The sequence below is a fragment of the Zootoca vivipara genome, chromosome 10, assembly GCF_963506605.1.
Source record: "Zootoca vivipara chromosome 10, rZooViv1.1, whole genome shotgun sequence".
Lineage (NCBI taxonomy): Eukaryota > Metazoa > Chordata > Lepidosauria > Squamata > Lacertidae > Zootoca > Zootoca vivipara.
The window spans coordinates 23,384,771-23,397,417 of NC_083285.1; the positions used below are offsets into that span (position 1 = coordinate 23,384,771).

The 12,647-nt window shown below is 41.7% G+C and overlaps 1 protein-coding gene across 2 annotated transcripts; it reads left to right on the forward strand.

Moving 5' to 3' along the window:
- The first annotated feature begins 24 nt into the window (after positions 1-24).
- IRAK4 (interleukin 1 receptor associated kinase 4) lies at positions 25-12,604 on the forward strand. Of its 2 annotated transcripts, XM_035128047.2 has the most exons (12): positions 27-92; positions 1,780-1,952; positions 3,393-3,538; positions 4,355-4,534; positions 5,336-5,496; positions 6,359-6,423; positions 6,608-6,722; positions 8,109-8,218; positions 8,639-8,822; positions 9,103-9,165; positions 9,752-9,910; positions 10,007-12,604. In XM_035128047.2, the coding sequence occupies exons 2-12, from the start codon at positions 1,789-1,791 to the stop codon at positions 10,040-10,042; spliced, it is 1,383 nt and encodes a 460-aa protein (XP_034983938.1). In that variant the 5' UTR covers positions 27-92; positions 1,780-1,788; the 3' UTR covers positions 10,043-12,604. The 2 variants fall into 2 exon arrangements, with proteins under 2 accessions (XP_034983936.1, XP_034983938.1); XM_035128045.2 differs by having other exon boundaries at positions 25-92; positions 9,752-12,604.
- The last annotated feature ends 43 nt before the right edge of the window (positions 12,605-12,647 follow it).

Below are 12,647 nucleotides of genomic sequence, written 5' to 3' on the forward strand. Positions count from 1 at the left end.
AGCGGGGCGGGGGAAGGCGCGCGTCTGTATCTCCGGGTTCAGAAGCAGAGTCTTCGTTCGGCGGGGAAGGGGCTTTGGCGGGCGCTCGGAGGGTGAGAGCTAGCTTGTTTTCTCGCTTTCCTCTTTCTTTTTTCTGAAGCGGTGCTGGGCTTATTTGTTGTTTGTTTTAAAAAATAGTTTTTATTCAGTTTTACATTTTTATATTCAATACAATCATCCTTATCACAGAAAAAAGATAGAAAAAACAAATGCTCAGCTACCCCCCCCCTCCCCTGACTTTCCTCAACTTCCTCCTCTGGTTCTTTAAATATTTGTTTCTTCTGCTTATTCTACCTTTTAGCTAAATATTATTGCATTTATATTATTTTTATACCCTATTTTCCAAATAACATCTTACATTTTCTTATTTACCCAGTTGTTACCTCTTAGCCTTTATACTTGTTTTCTTAATTGTAAGTGTTTAGTCAAATCCTTCAGCTCTCTATATTGGACAAACAGGCCAAACCCTATGCCAAAGGATAAATGGACATAAATCTGACATCAGGAATCACAAGACAGAGAAACCAGTAGGAGAATACTTCAATCTCCCATGACATTCTATACAAGATCTCAAAGTAGCTGTCTTATTACAAAAGAATTTCAGAAATAAGCTGGAAAGAGAAGTTGCTGAACTGCAACTTATCACCAAACTTAAAACCATGGAAAGACCTGGTCTGAATAGAGACATTGGATTCTTATCTCATTATACATGATAAAGCTATCTTTAGCCATCTCACCCCTTGCTTTTTCCTGTAAGACCAATTGTGGTCATTAACAGTCATCAACGGGTTTCCACACCTGTCAGTCAATCACCCATTCCCACCATCCTTCTGAATAATACCCCTCCCCACCCTCTCACTATATATAAGGGCCTGGTGACTTCTGTTTCAGTGTATCTGAAGAAATGTGCATGCACACGAAAGCTCATACCAATGACAAACTTGGTTGATCTCTAAAGTGCTACTGGAAGGAATTTTTTAATTTTAGTCAAACCATGCAAGTGAGTCTGCTTCTTTACAGTGTTTCTGTATATAGGTGCATAATATATGGTTCCCAGTCTTTTTTAAGGTCTCTGTTGTCTTTATGTGCTGCTGGGCTTATTTGGGTCAGGTGCAATGCAGGATAACTACCACTGTTTGGGTCTCTGTCAGCTATGAACTCTCACTTCAGGACACTGATCCGGAAACATCAAAAAATAAAAATAGGAACCTTCCTCGTTCTGCCCTCTCCTCACAACTTGCGCACAGGAAATGTTTTCTCACAGTGCACCACAATTTGGTAATGCCTGCTTTCTACCACCTCTGCCCCCATTGCCTGTCATACTGCACACTTCCACAGGCTAGTTTATTATGGATGTGTGCACATCTAAAGCAGTATCTCCCAAACTTGGGCCTCCAGCTGTTTCTGGACTACAACTCCCATCATCCCTAGCTAACAAGACCAGTGGTCAGGGATGATGGGAATCACAGTCTGGGGGTAAAAAAACAGAGGGAGAACCCAACTTTGGGAAATGCCGAAGGAAAGCATGTCACTTCCCCACAAAAGAATCCCAGGAACTGTAATTTAAAAGTAGCTGAGAAGTTGTTTGAGGGAGAAGAGTGCAATTTCATTGTCATAGGTGCCCACGGAAGTTTGACATAAATTTGTGGGTTTTAAACCCCCATGAAAACTGTACCATGCTGCCCGCTTTACCTCTTCAGATAAGTCGTATTTGAAAGCAATCTCTTTCACATTTGTTAGGAATCGGAGATGAGCGACTGCCCTATAACGCCTTCAATGTGTGTGCGTTGCCTTGGCTATGGCATGATGAGGCAACTGGCTGATTTTATTGATCCGCAGGATGGATGGAAAAAATTAGCAGCAGATATAAAAGATCCCTCTGGTGCAAACATATACAGCCAATTGCACATAAGGTAGTGTACTGGTGCCAAGGGGCGTGTGTGCTTTTTTATCCTTATCTTGCAAAGCTAAGTAGGTTTTGAATTGGATGGGGGACCGTGTGTTGAGATTCCTGCATTGCAGGGGTTGGACTAGATCAGGCATAGGCAACCTTGGCTCTCCAGATGTTTTGGAACTACAACTCCCATGATCCCTGACCACTGGCCCTGTTAGCTAGGGATCGTGGGAGTTGTAGTTCCAAAACATCTGGAGAGCCAAGGTTGCCTATGCCTGGACTAGATGATCCTTGAGGTTCCTTCCAACTCTGCAAGTTCTGTGATTGTATGGGTGTTGTCTTTTGACATGGGAAGTTTTAATATGTGATATTGTATACTTTGCTGTTGGCATATTTAGATTTTCTAACCCACTAGAATTTGATTCAAGTGTCTATCAAGAGGGCCATTTTAGGGAGGGAAAGCTCCATTTGTGTAGCTTGTTCCAACTCATTAAAAAATATTAGATTTTCCACATAAGGACAGATTAATATAGCTAAAGAAAACAACTATACCAATCTGTCCATATATGATATCTAATACTTTAAGGAACCATTCCCTGGTAGTTAGGATTGATAGGCGGGGTATAAATAAATAATAATAATAATAATAATTATTATTATTATAGATGCTTCTGGCATTGAAGAATAACAATTCTAGCTGCTGTTGGAATATTTCCCATCAAGTTTTTGCATTCTTTGTTTCATATATCTTTTGCTACAATTTAGCATCATTATTGCATCACATCTTAAACTGATACTTGGTATATGTTATTTGTATAGCTTGAACCCAATAACTTTGACAGCTTACTTGATGGAGTATGTAACCATCATCTTTTAAGGGCGGCACCCTCACTGTAGTTAGAATTTTTCGTTGCAGTCACAGCTGAGTTAACAATGTGGTGGCCCTGTTCATCCCATATACTGTCAGACATCCTTTTGGATGTTAGACACATTAATTCATTAAAAGCTGGATGCTCTATCAACTGAGCTGTCTAGCTATCTATCACAAGCTTGCACCAAAGCAATATTTGAGATGGAATATATAATGCAAGCTACATTGCTGTTGACATACAGTGTTACCTCTGGTTAAGAACTTAATTCGTTCCGGAGGTCTGTTCTTAACCTGAAACTGTTCTTAACCTGAAGCACCACTTTAGCTAATGGGGCCTCCTGCTGCCACCGTGCCGCCAGAGCACAATTTCTGTTCTCATCCTGAAGCAAAGTTCTTAACCAAAGGTACTATTTCTGGGTTAGCGGAGTCTGTAACCTGAAGCGTTTGTAACCTGATGTTTTTGTAACCTGAGGTACCACTGTATTAGCTTTTGAACTTTGTGGCTAAAAAAATATATATTCTGCGTATCTTTTTTTGCAATCTTTTTTTTCAAAATTAATTTGATTTTTTTTCCTTCTTTTTTTAAAGGCGTTTTGAAGCATTAAAACAAGTAGGAAAGAGCCCCACTTGTGAATTGCTTTTTGACTGGGGGACACAAAATTGCACTGTTAGTGATCTAGTAGACTTGCTGATCAGGAATCACTTCTTCGCTCCAGCCAAACTTTTGCTTCCAGGTAATTTTGGCCTTCATGGTGTCTCTGGCACGTATTCAAAGGGGAGGTATGGTGGCGTTCTTATTTCTTTTAAATGGTGGTTTTTAATAATTGTCTTTCAGGTGAGCATCTTTTCATGTAGCCATTTGTGAAGTCCTTAATTTGGTTATTAGCCAAGAAAGACGTATAAAGCACTCCTCTTTTCTGAAAAGGATCTTCAACTCGTGTTAGAGCAGTGGTCAGGAGGAACTAACTATGGTAGAAATCCAAGTAGGCCTGTAGCTGCACCAGAAACAGAGTTGGAGCTATGGATATGTAGCACCACCAGAAAACTATGTTAAAAACCTGACAAATGTATATCCCACGTATTTATATCATGCAAGCCTCATTGTGATGACTTGGCCCTGAAAGGCATTCTAAAATACGTTGAATCATGCCACAGACTTGGTCTCCTTGTACTCCTGCAATGCAAGGTTTTTCTGGAATATTCCAACTTTTTACATATTAACATAACCCTAGATTGTTTCACATGAGCAACCACCACAAAGGGAAGGCACTTTATATTGATGCACAACATTATTGCTGCAGGTGGAGCTGGCACATTGTGTATTGCCCTCCTTACTAGTCCATAACTGATACAGAAATGGGATCCTGTGTTGTATTTGCTGATGTCTCTATGCCCCAAAGTGTGAACAGATGCAACCTTAAGACATTGTGGAGATAAAGGAGTCCAGTGCACTATTAAGCCATGACTGTTCTGTTTGTTGGTACAGGACAGCTTTCGGCAAACTGTTTCCCACCTAAAACCTGTTTTGACTGCTTTGTGTTTTATGGCAGATTCCACGAGGACAACAGACACTACAGTGCCCTTATCTTTACAAGAAACTACCTGTCTGAATGAAAAAGAAAATCAAGTAGCACCTGTATCGCCTCTCTTGGTTCCAGATAAAGGGTGCCAAACTTCAGTTTCTTGCAGCCCAATTGCAAAAGAGACTTGCTTGTATCTTAATGATTCAGGTAGGCAATTATTCCTACCTGTTTTCTCCCCACCTTCCTTTGCTAACCAACCTATTAGCTTAAAGATATCTTTACTCATGGCCAGTGAGGTTGGGTGGCAAATCGCTCCCCCCCTTCCGGAAAAGTTTTTGTTTCAGAAGCAAATTAGAAGCAGCAAGCAGAAGCCAGTTGCAAATTCAGTGTTTGGCAAACATGGCAGTTTCCAGGTGTTTATCTTTTGTTTACTAAATACAAGTAAAACAAACACATTAATCTAGATCACTCTCTGGGGCATCAGAAATTGTTCCAGTGTGAGCAGAAGAGCTTCCAATTTTTTTAAAAAACTTCCAGAAAACTGGTTGATGCTTGTGGCTAGCGAGTTGCAAACTTTTTTCAGGGGTGGAAAACTGTTTTTTCTATCAAAGACCACATATCCCTGGGGCTAATCTGTTTGGGGCTGCATGCTGATAGCAGGTGGGGTACCTGTGCTCTCTCTGCTACTTTCTTTGCCCCATATTTCTCCCTTGTTTCTACCTGCGTGAAAACAGGCTGAGCGTTTCGTGAAGCCCTGAGTCACAGATTGCTCTCCTTTGGACTTATATAGCCTTGCATAAGAATAGCTAACCGATCTTCATCTTGCTTTCTCTCCATCTTTTGCTGGCATCTCCTGAAAGGGAAAGGCAAATCTCTGTAAGGTAAACAAATCATGGCAAGATTTGTGGTGCTGGGATTTGAAATCTAAAAAAAAAAACCCTGCTGGGTTCCCCCCCCCCAATAAAAAAATTGAATTTGACATCTCCACTCACGCTTCTTCTCTTTCAGTATTGCAGAGCTTTTCGTTTGATAAACTGAAAAGTCTTACAAATAACTTTGATGATCGAACTGTGTCGGCTGGTGGCAACAAGATTGGCGAAGGAGGTTTTGGAATTGTGTACAAAGGATGCATTAATGGCAGAACAGTGGCAGTGAAAAAACTTACTTCTGTAGGTTTCCTGTTACTACTTATATAACATCATTTGCACTGTGAATTATCTTCTCTCTCTCTCTCAAAGTGTAAGCGAAGTTGAGGCATGAAAATGGCCAGAAAACCATGCGATGAAACACCCTATAGTTTGGGGAAAAGGTGTGCCACAGGTGACAGCCAGAATGGACACACATCTATCATATAACATTTAAGAGCAGAGCAGAGGGAGTATTGCAAATTTGGGGGCTTTTAATCTTATGTATTTTATGTAATAAATCCGATAAGGAATAATAATTTACTGTGAAATCCTACTCACAAGCAAGCCCTATTGAATTCAGTGGGGCTTACTCATATGCAGTCTAAACATGCCCCTTTGTGTAAACTATCCCTTGCACCCTAGAGTATTTTTCTTTTCTGGCCCCTTTCTGCCCTGGCCTCATTTGGGAGGAAGGTGCGAGATAGAAATAGGATAATAAATAAATATTGAATAAAACAGGTGATGGTGGAATAGCTCCCATCAAACTCTAGATCCTTGAGGGTGGGGAGACTGTGTGTGTATTCCCCCACCCCACCCCCACCCCCCATTGTGGCTCCCTGCTTGTGGAATTCTCCCACCAATGAGTTGGCTTCTAGGCTGCTTGTTAACAAATACAAAGATGCTAATGAGTTGTATTGATGCACCTCATTGAATATCTCTGAGCAATACCTAGAAGATACAGGAAAACCTTGAGGGCCTGGCTCTGGAAACCACCCTATTTGCCACTGTTAAGTACAAACCTTTCATTATGTGGTTTGCTTAGAACTAGTCTGCTTCCCAGTAACTTCCCTCCCTTCAGTTTCTGAGTGTCCCATTAATTTATTTATTTTAAATGTCATTATAGGTGACCGATGTAAGTATCGAAGACCTGAAAAAGCAGTTTGAACAAGAAATCAGTATTATGGCAGAGTAAGTCGTGAGCAGTCCCCCCCCCCCCGGCAATACATTGGCATCAAATAAACTTACGTAGTTCGTGTGACTGAGATTGTTGATCAAGATTATGTCTAGGTTCAGTGGAGCCCTCTTATTCCTAACCTTTCAAGTAAATACGAAAACCCAGAGTAACAAGGCCGTTTATTTATTTTTGTCACAGATGTCAGCACGAGAACCTAGTAGAATTGCTTGGATTCTCAAATGACTCCGATCAGCCTTGCCTAGTTTATGATTATATGCCTAATGGCTCATTGCTTGACAGACTAGCTTGCCTGGTAAGTGAAATACTTGCTTATTGTCGGTGCCTCTTTGGAACTGCTAAACTGAGAGGGGGGGGAATTGAAATATGTGGAATCTATTGTAGATGTGAAGTATCTGATCACAAGGACTTCTTTCCCTTGCAGGCCTCTCCTATTGATTATGATGAAGGATAGCTCTGAATGTGCAAAGATATGTGTGTACAGAGCTACCTTTTAATGCAGTGGCAAGGGCAGCCTTTGTAGACAGAAGCTCCATGTATAAACTAGAGCACATGATATTTCACATTTTGCAAAGCTGGTTACTTGAAACAAGAACATCAGGCAAATATTCTTTGGTGGCATTGATTGGTTTTTCTCTTATCACTGTGTATATCACTGGTATCATGCCAGTCATTTTTTCATTGTTTACTTTGGCGCAATATTATTCCATTTTGGGGGGCGATCAGCTTCATTTTCTTAAGAAGGCTATGGTGTTAGCTTTAAAGAGGAAAATTTTGTCTTCTGTGTTTTGTTTTGGTCTGGTTTGGATAGTTTTATACTGCATTGGGTTCAGGGTTACGTGAATGAGCCTGCTTGGGCTTATTCACTTCCTTCTCATCTGACATGGCCACAGTGAACTAAGGAGAACCCTGGTCAATTCAAATCATGGTTTGTTGAACAAAACCATGGCTCAGTGAACCATAGTGCTAACTAGTCTGGTCACAATTGTAGTTTATTTAACACAAACCTTGAAAGCTTCCAATTTCCTTCCAGCAGTACTGAACGAGGATGAGAGCGGGCGGGGCATGGGAGCCCCATTAGGCTCCTTCATGTCATAGATGGATACAAAGGACCTGGAGATGAATATGATATTCTTCTTCTTTGTCGATCACTCGTAGCTGAGTAATATTGTCTTCCATGAACGTGGTCTTTAACAGTGAGTCTGTAAGTGACTGTGAAAGTCAATTCTGAATTCACACGACCATCCACAGTGGGGACATAGGCTTCTGGGTGGGAGTTGATCACGTTGTGGATTTGCCAAGCGTGCCTTCATCTTAGCATGTTTCTCCCTTTCATCCTGAGTGTGAGCATCTTCAAAACCCATGACACCTTTGGTAAAGGCTGTTCTCCAATTGGAGCACTCGCAGGCCAGAGTTTCCCAGTTGTTGGTGTTTATACTACATTTTTTTAAGATTTGCCTTGAGAGAGTCTTTGAATCTCTTTTGTTGACCATCAGCATTACGCTTTCCATTTTTAAGTTTAGAATAGAGTAGTTGTTTTGGAAGACAATCATGAGGCATCTGAACAACATGACCAGTCCATTGAAGTTGATGTTGAAGAATCATTGCTTCGACACTTCAATATTCTAGGCCTCTCTGCCTATAAATATTGACACACTTCCACTTTCCACTTGTTTTTAAGGATGACACAGCACCAATTCCTTGGGAAACAAGATGTAAGATTGCTTATGGGGCATCCAATGCAATTTGTTTTTTACATGAAAATAACCACATTCACCGGGATGTTAAAAGGTAAAATATAAAAAACTAATTATTGCACTAAGGGCAGATATTTCCATCTTTGTTTTGTCACTATTCCTCAAACATGCTTTTTAAATTGGAAAAAAAACCAAAAACATTTATGGTGATTTGTGAAAAGGGCAATATTTATGTTCTTTGTTTTTCTTGACACTGAATAGAAGAAGGCAACAGTGTAAATATAATTGTTGCTGGGTGTGTGATTGTTTAGTAGAGAAAAGAGTTTTGGGTGTGGCCATAATTCTTTCTTATCCCGCAAACTACAAGCATGGAATAACAATTAAACACGCAGCATTAGCTAAAAGAACAGCTCCCACCTTCCTTTTCATTTGATTATTGTAGCACCATCTCCTTGAGAAGGGGTGTTGAAGAACCTAACAGAATTCAGTCCCTTTTTTGTTTTATGTTTTTCAGTGCAAATATTTTACTCACTGAGAACTTTGTGGCGAAACTTTCTGACTTCGGACTTGCAAGGGCTTCAGTAAGGTTGACACACACTATCTTAACAGACAGAATAGTGGGAACAGCAGCCTACATGGCCCCAGAAGCTTTGCGTGGGGAGATAACCCCGAAATCTGATATCTTCAGCTTTGGTGTGGTGAGTGAAAAAACACCGGAAAGTTACTTGGAAGCTAATATATATGAGAGTAGTGCTATTAATATGTGCAAGGCTAGTAGTCTGATAACAGGCAGGTTCAGCAAAGGGAGCATCAGCTGCATTGGGATCAATTGTTGAAGGAAGGCATAGCAACCCTTTCTTTAAAATCTTTCCTTACGCAAGGTTTTTCATTGAGTGGTTCGTGCACTGGTTTCTGATAGTAGTTCATGACATGCATTTCACTTTTTTTGTTCTTGTTTTCTGATTATCTTTCTTTTAGGTGTTACTTGAAATAATAACTGGACTTACTCCTGTGGATGAAAACCGGGACCCCCAATTATTGGTAACTACTTCTTCTAGAAATACGTTTAGAATAAATACACATTGCATTTTTCAGCAAACTAGAAGTTAGCTGATGTGTCAAGCCTCTTGAAGAGTCTACAGCGTCAAAAGACCATGACTAGGTTAAAACAAGAATTCTGGCAGGAGTTGACATTGACTAGAATGTCAGTGAATCTACCACCATTGTCTTCTTGTAATTAAAGTGTGTTACCACTTTAGCATGAGCATGCAACTAGAGCCAAGGACTACATGTTGGGATCTCTGTAACTAAAGTAATGTTGCACTGGGGCAAAACACTGGTGTATTTTTTTCCAGGAGAGGGATTAAGCAATAGGACAAGAAGCCAGAGTTGGTTACAGAATATGGGCAGCATTCAGATCAAACTGATGGGAGGAGAAATATATAAAGAGGAACCATTGATATGGGGCGGGGTGGGGGATAAAAAGCGACTACCCTCTCTTTCTGTCTTGGCTCCTGTGAATGTGGAAGGGCTAGGGACTTTATGGCTCCTCCTCCCTGGGCTTATCTTCCCTCCCAGCCTTCATAGTCCTGCTCTTCCTCTGATGCTATTTCTGCTTCCCAAACAGCTGTCTATCAAAGAGGAAATTGAAGATGAAGAAAAGACGATTCAAGATTATGTTGATGAAAAGATGAGCAGCTGGAATATTGCATCAATTGAACAGATGTATTCAGTTGCATGCCAGTGTCTGCACGAAAAAAAGAACAGGAGGCCAGATAGTAATACGGTACCAGGATATTTTTATGCTCTTGTCCTTTGTATGGATTTTGAGAGTGTGTTTACATTTGGTGAGTGTGAATCTATATTTCTGCTTCCCTTGCAGGTCAGACAACAGTTGCAAGACATGCTGGCTGAGTAAGGTCTCTCCTGTGCTGTGACTTAAAAGCAAGTCCATTGACATACTGAGGCCTTGTGACCACCCTGTTCCCTAAGGTGTAAAAAAAAAAACCACTAGATGCAACACAGGATATTGGTTTGGGATCAAATAAGGCCACAACTTTATTGGTTACAGATGTGAGGTTGGTTCATAGGCATTGGGATCAGCAACTGCACATGTCACTCCCACGCGCTGGGAGTGTTTCTAAGGCTGAAGCTGGGGTGGGGATGCCCTAGGACCTACGTCGAATTGGGGTGTCCCCCAAGCGGTTCCCATTGGAGGAGTGGTATGACCCTCACCCCCGCCTGGGCATTGGGCAGGAGCCACTCCTCCTGGATCCTTTAACAGGATACCCTTACCTGTGGAGGGGCAAGCAGAGGCTACAACCTCCCCTCCAACCAATACTAGGTTTACCCAATGCCTATCCGCCCTACGATGTTGTGACACTTCCTATGAGGTAGGCGAAAACCCAAGTGGCGGTGCCAATTAGCCAAGTGGGGGAAATTCCTGCCCGGCCCTTGAAAATTCAGCCACTGATATTGTCCATAGCAAGGTCGAACCATCCCTGAAAAAGCCTAATCTGAGGGAGGGAAGGTGGGAGGACCAGCACGGCGAGAGAAAGGCTAAAAGGCCCCACCAGCCAGACATTTAAACTTCCCCTGAGCGCAGCACAAAGGGCCACAATTGGTCGGTTGGTCCCACGCCCAGGGGAATGCCTATTAACACCTACCGCCATTGGTCCATTTGGCCTGCGATAGGCTGGTTTTCCAGGGAGGCCCAGAGCCTGCCTGCAAAGCCGCCCACCTGATAAGGGGGCAAACAGACTTAGATGCTAATTTTACATTTGTGTTCCTGTGCCGTTGCTTACAATTTCATAGACTTCTTTAAAAAGGGAATATTATTTTGAGGCCCGGTTACTTTGTCATGGATCTCGGACTGTATAAGGGGGCACCTTTTTGACAACCTTATCTGTATGTTGTTGTCCTTGCAAACTAACCACCATCAAGTCTGCCTTCCTGCAACTTGGAGAGTACCACTGCACTGTAGGTTTGGCTCCTCCTCACTCCGTGGCCATACTCCATAGCAGAAATCCAGGAGTTGGATACATTCCTTAAGCATGTCTGCTGCAAATCTGAATTGTTTCTGAATGAGCAGCTTCCTGTTCTAAGCTTGTGTGTGACATTCCGATAACAAGATGGTGCAAGAACTGCACTATTACATACGTGATCAGCAAGTCTACACTGGCGTCTGACTAAAACGGCTTAAGAAAGTTGTCTGCAGCCAACTTGTCAATCTTGATTATTTCTCTCTCAAAAACTATAGCTGCTAGAGCCCATCTTCCAGACTTGCCAGTTTGCCTAATCAAAAGTAAATGGAATCAAAGAGGAATTGTGTATACTTGCTGCTTCTGTAATTGATTTCTGAAATAATTAACATATGCAAGCAGCTAATAATAAAAATGAACAACTGGGATGGTCAAACAGCTTAATGCTGGGATGGTACTGTAGCTTTCCCGTCCCCACTTGCAAAGTATGTAAAAACAATTGCTGATGATTTTAATTGGGCAACTTATTCCGATTTGTGCCAGATGCAGGAACGAGGACGCGTGTTTTTAGCAGTTCTACCAATGGCAATTGCAGTCTGAGTTTAAAAGGGAGCAAAGCAAACTTGGTGAGATGAAACAGAATAAGCAAAAGCTGCCTGTAGTGCTGGCAAGTAGATCTCTAGGCCGTTCTCCTGTGGAAAAAAGCAGCAGCTAATGAGGCTGCCGTTCACATAGCTCAAGCCATACAGAAGCTAGTGAAACAGGGGGGGGGGCGTGCCTAGAGCAACAGTTTAGAGAGAGCTAGGGCTGCATGGTCCAACACACTCGGCATCCCGTGCCAAGTGAAAAATCAATTTTGTAAGCTGCATAAATGTGCTTGAGCCTTTGCCAACCTTGTTAAGCGGAGGAAGTAGCAACGATACATTGTCTGCTATGAACAATCCAGATTTGTATATACCTGTGCTTCTGGTTCGGGGATTTTTACCAGGCTTGCAAGTGTGCAGGCTATACCGAATTCATGGTCTAAAAGATGTTTTTGAAAAGGCTATGCTAATATTCAGGAAATGATATGCTCCTTGGCAAATTACGTGCTCCAGCTGTGACCTAAACGGCTCAGTTTTCTCATGAAGCCAAAGCCAGTCTTTTTCAAGAAGTGTATTTCACAGTTCTCATGGGAACCATGAAACTCTGAACCTGTTCTGCCACTGTATTTTTGTCAGCATAAAGCCACATAGGCATACAAAGATAACCATAGAGTATGTGAGTGAATTGCCCTCTTTTTCTTTTTTTGCACCATTGTGCCTTCCGAAGAGTGCTAGAGAATCAATCCTGCTTACGATGGCACATCAACTTGGACTATCAAACAACAAGTTTGTGCTGTCAAACAACGCTGCTACCCTTTTCTAAGATGGAAAACACCAAATGCACCATGGAGATTGTATTTTCCTTTTCAGTTCCTGTATTTTCTTTTTCAGTTCTTGTTTCTACTTAATGCATATGATGACTCTGAGATACAGTATATTTATGAGACAGTGACTCGAG

Excerpts from the sequence above, each read along its gene's own strand:
- IRAK4 (XM_035128045.2), top strand. The coding sequence starts at position 1,789 with ATGAGCGACTGCCCTATAACGCCTTCAATGTGTGTGCGTTGCCTTGGC. Across the intron at positions 1,953-3,392 it reads TACAGCCAATTGCACATAAG|GCGTTTTGAAGCATTAAAAC; the intron begins GTAGTGTACTGG and ends CTTTTTTTAAAG. Across the intron at positions 8,823-9,102 it reads ATATCTTCAGCTTTGGTGTG|GTGTTACTTGAAATAATAAC; the intron begins GTGAGTGAAAAA and ends TCTTTCTTTTAG.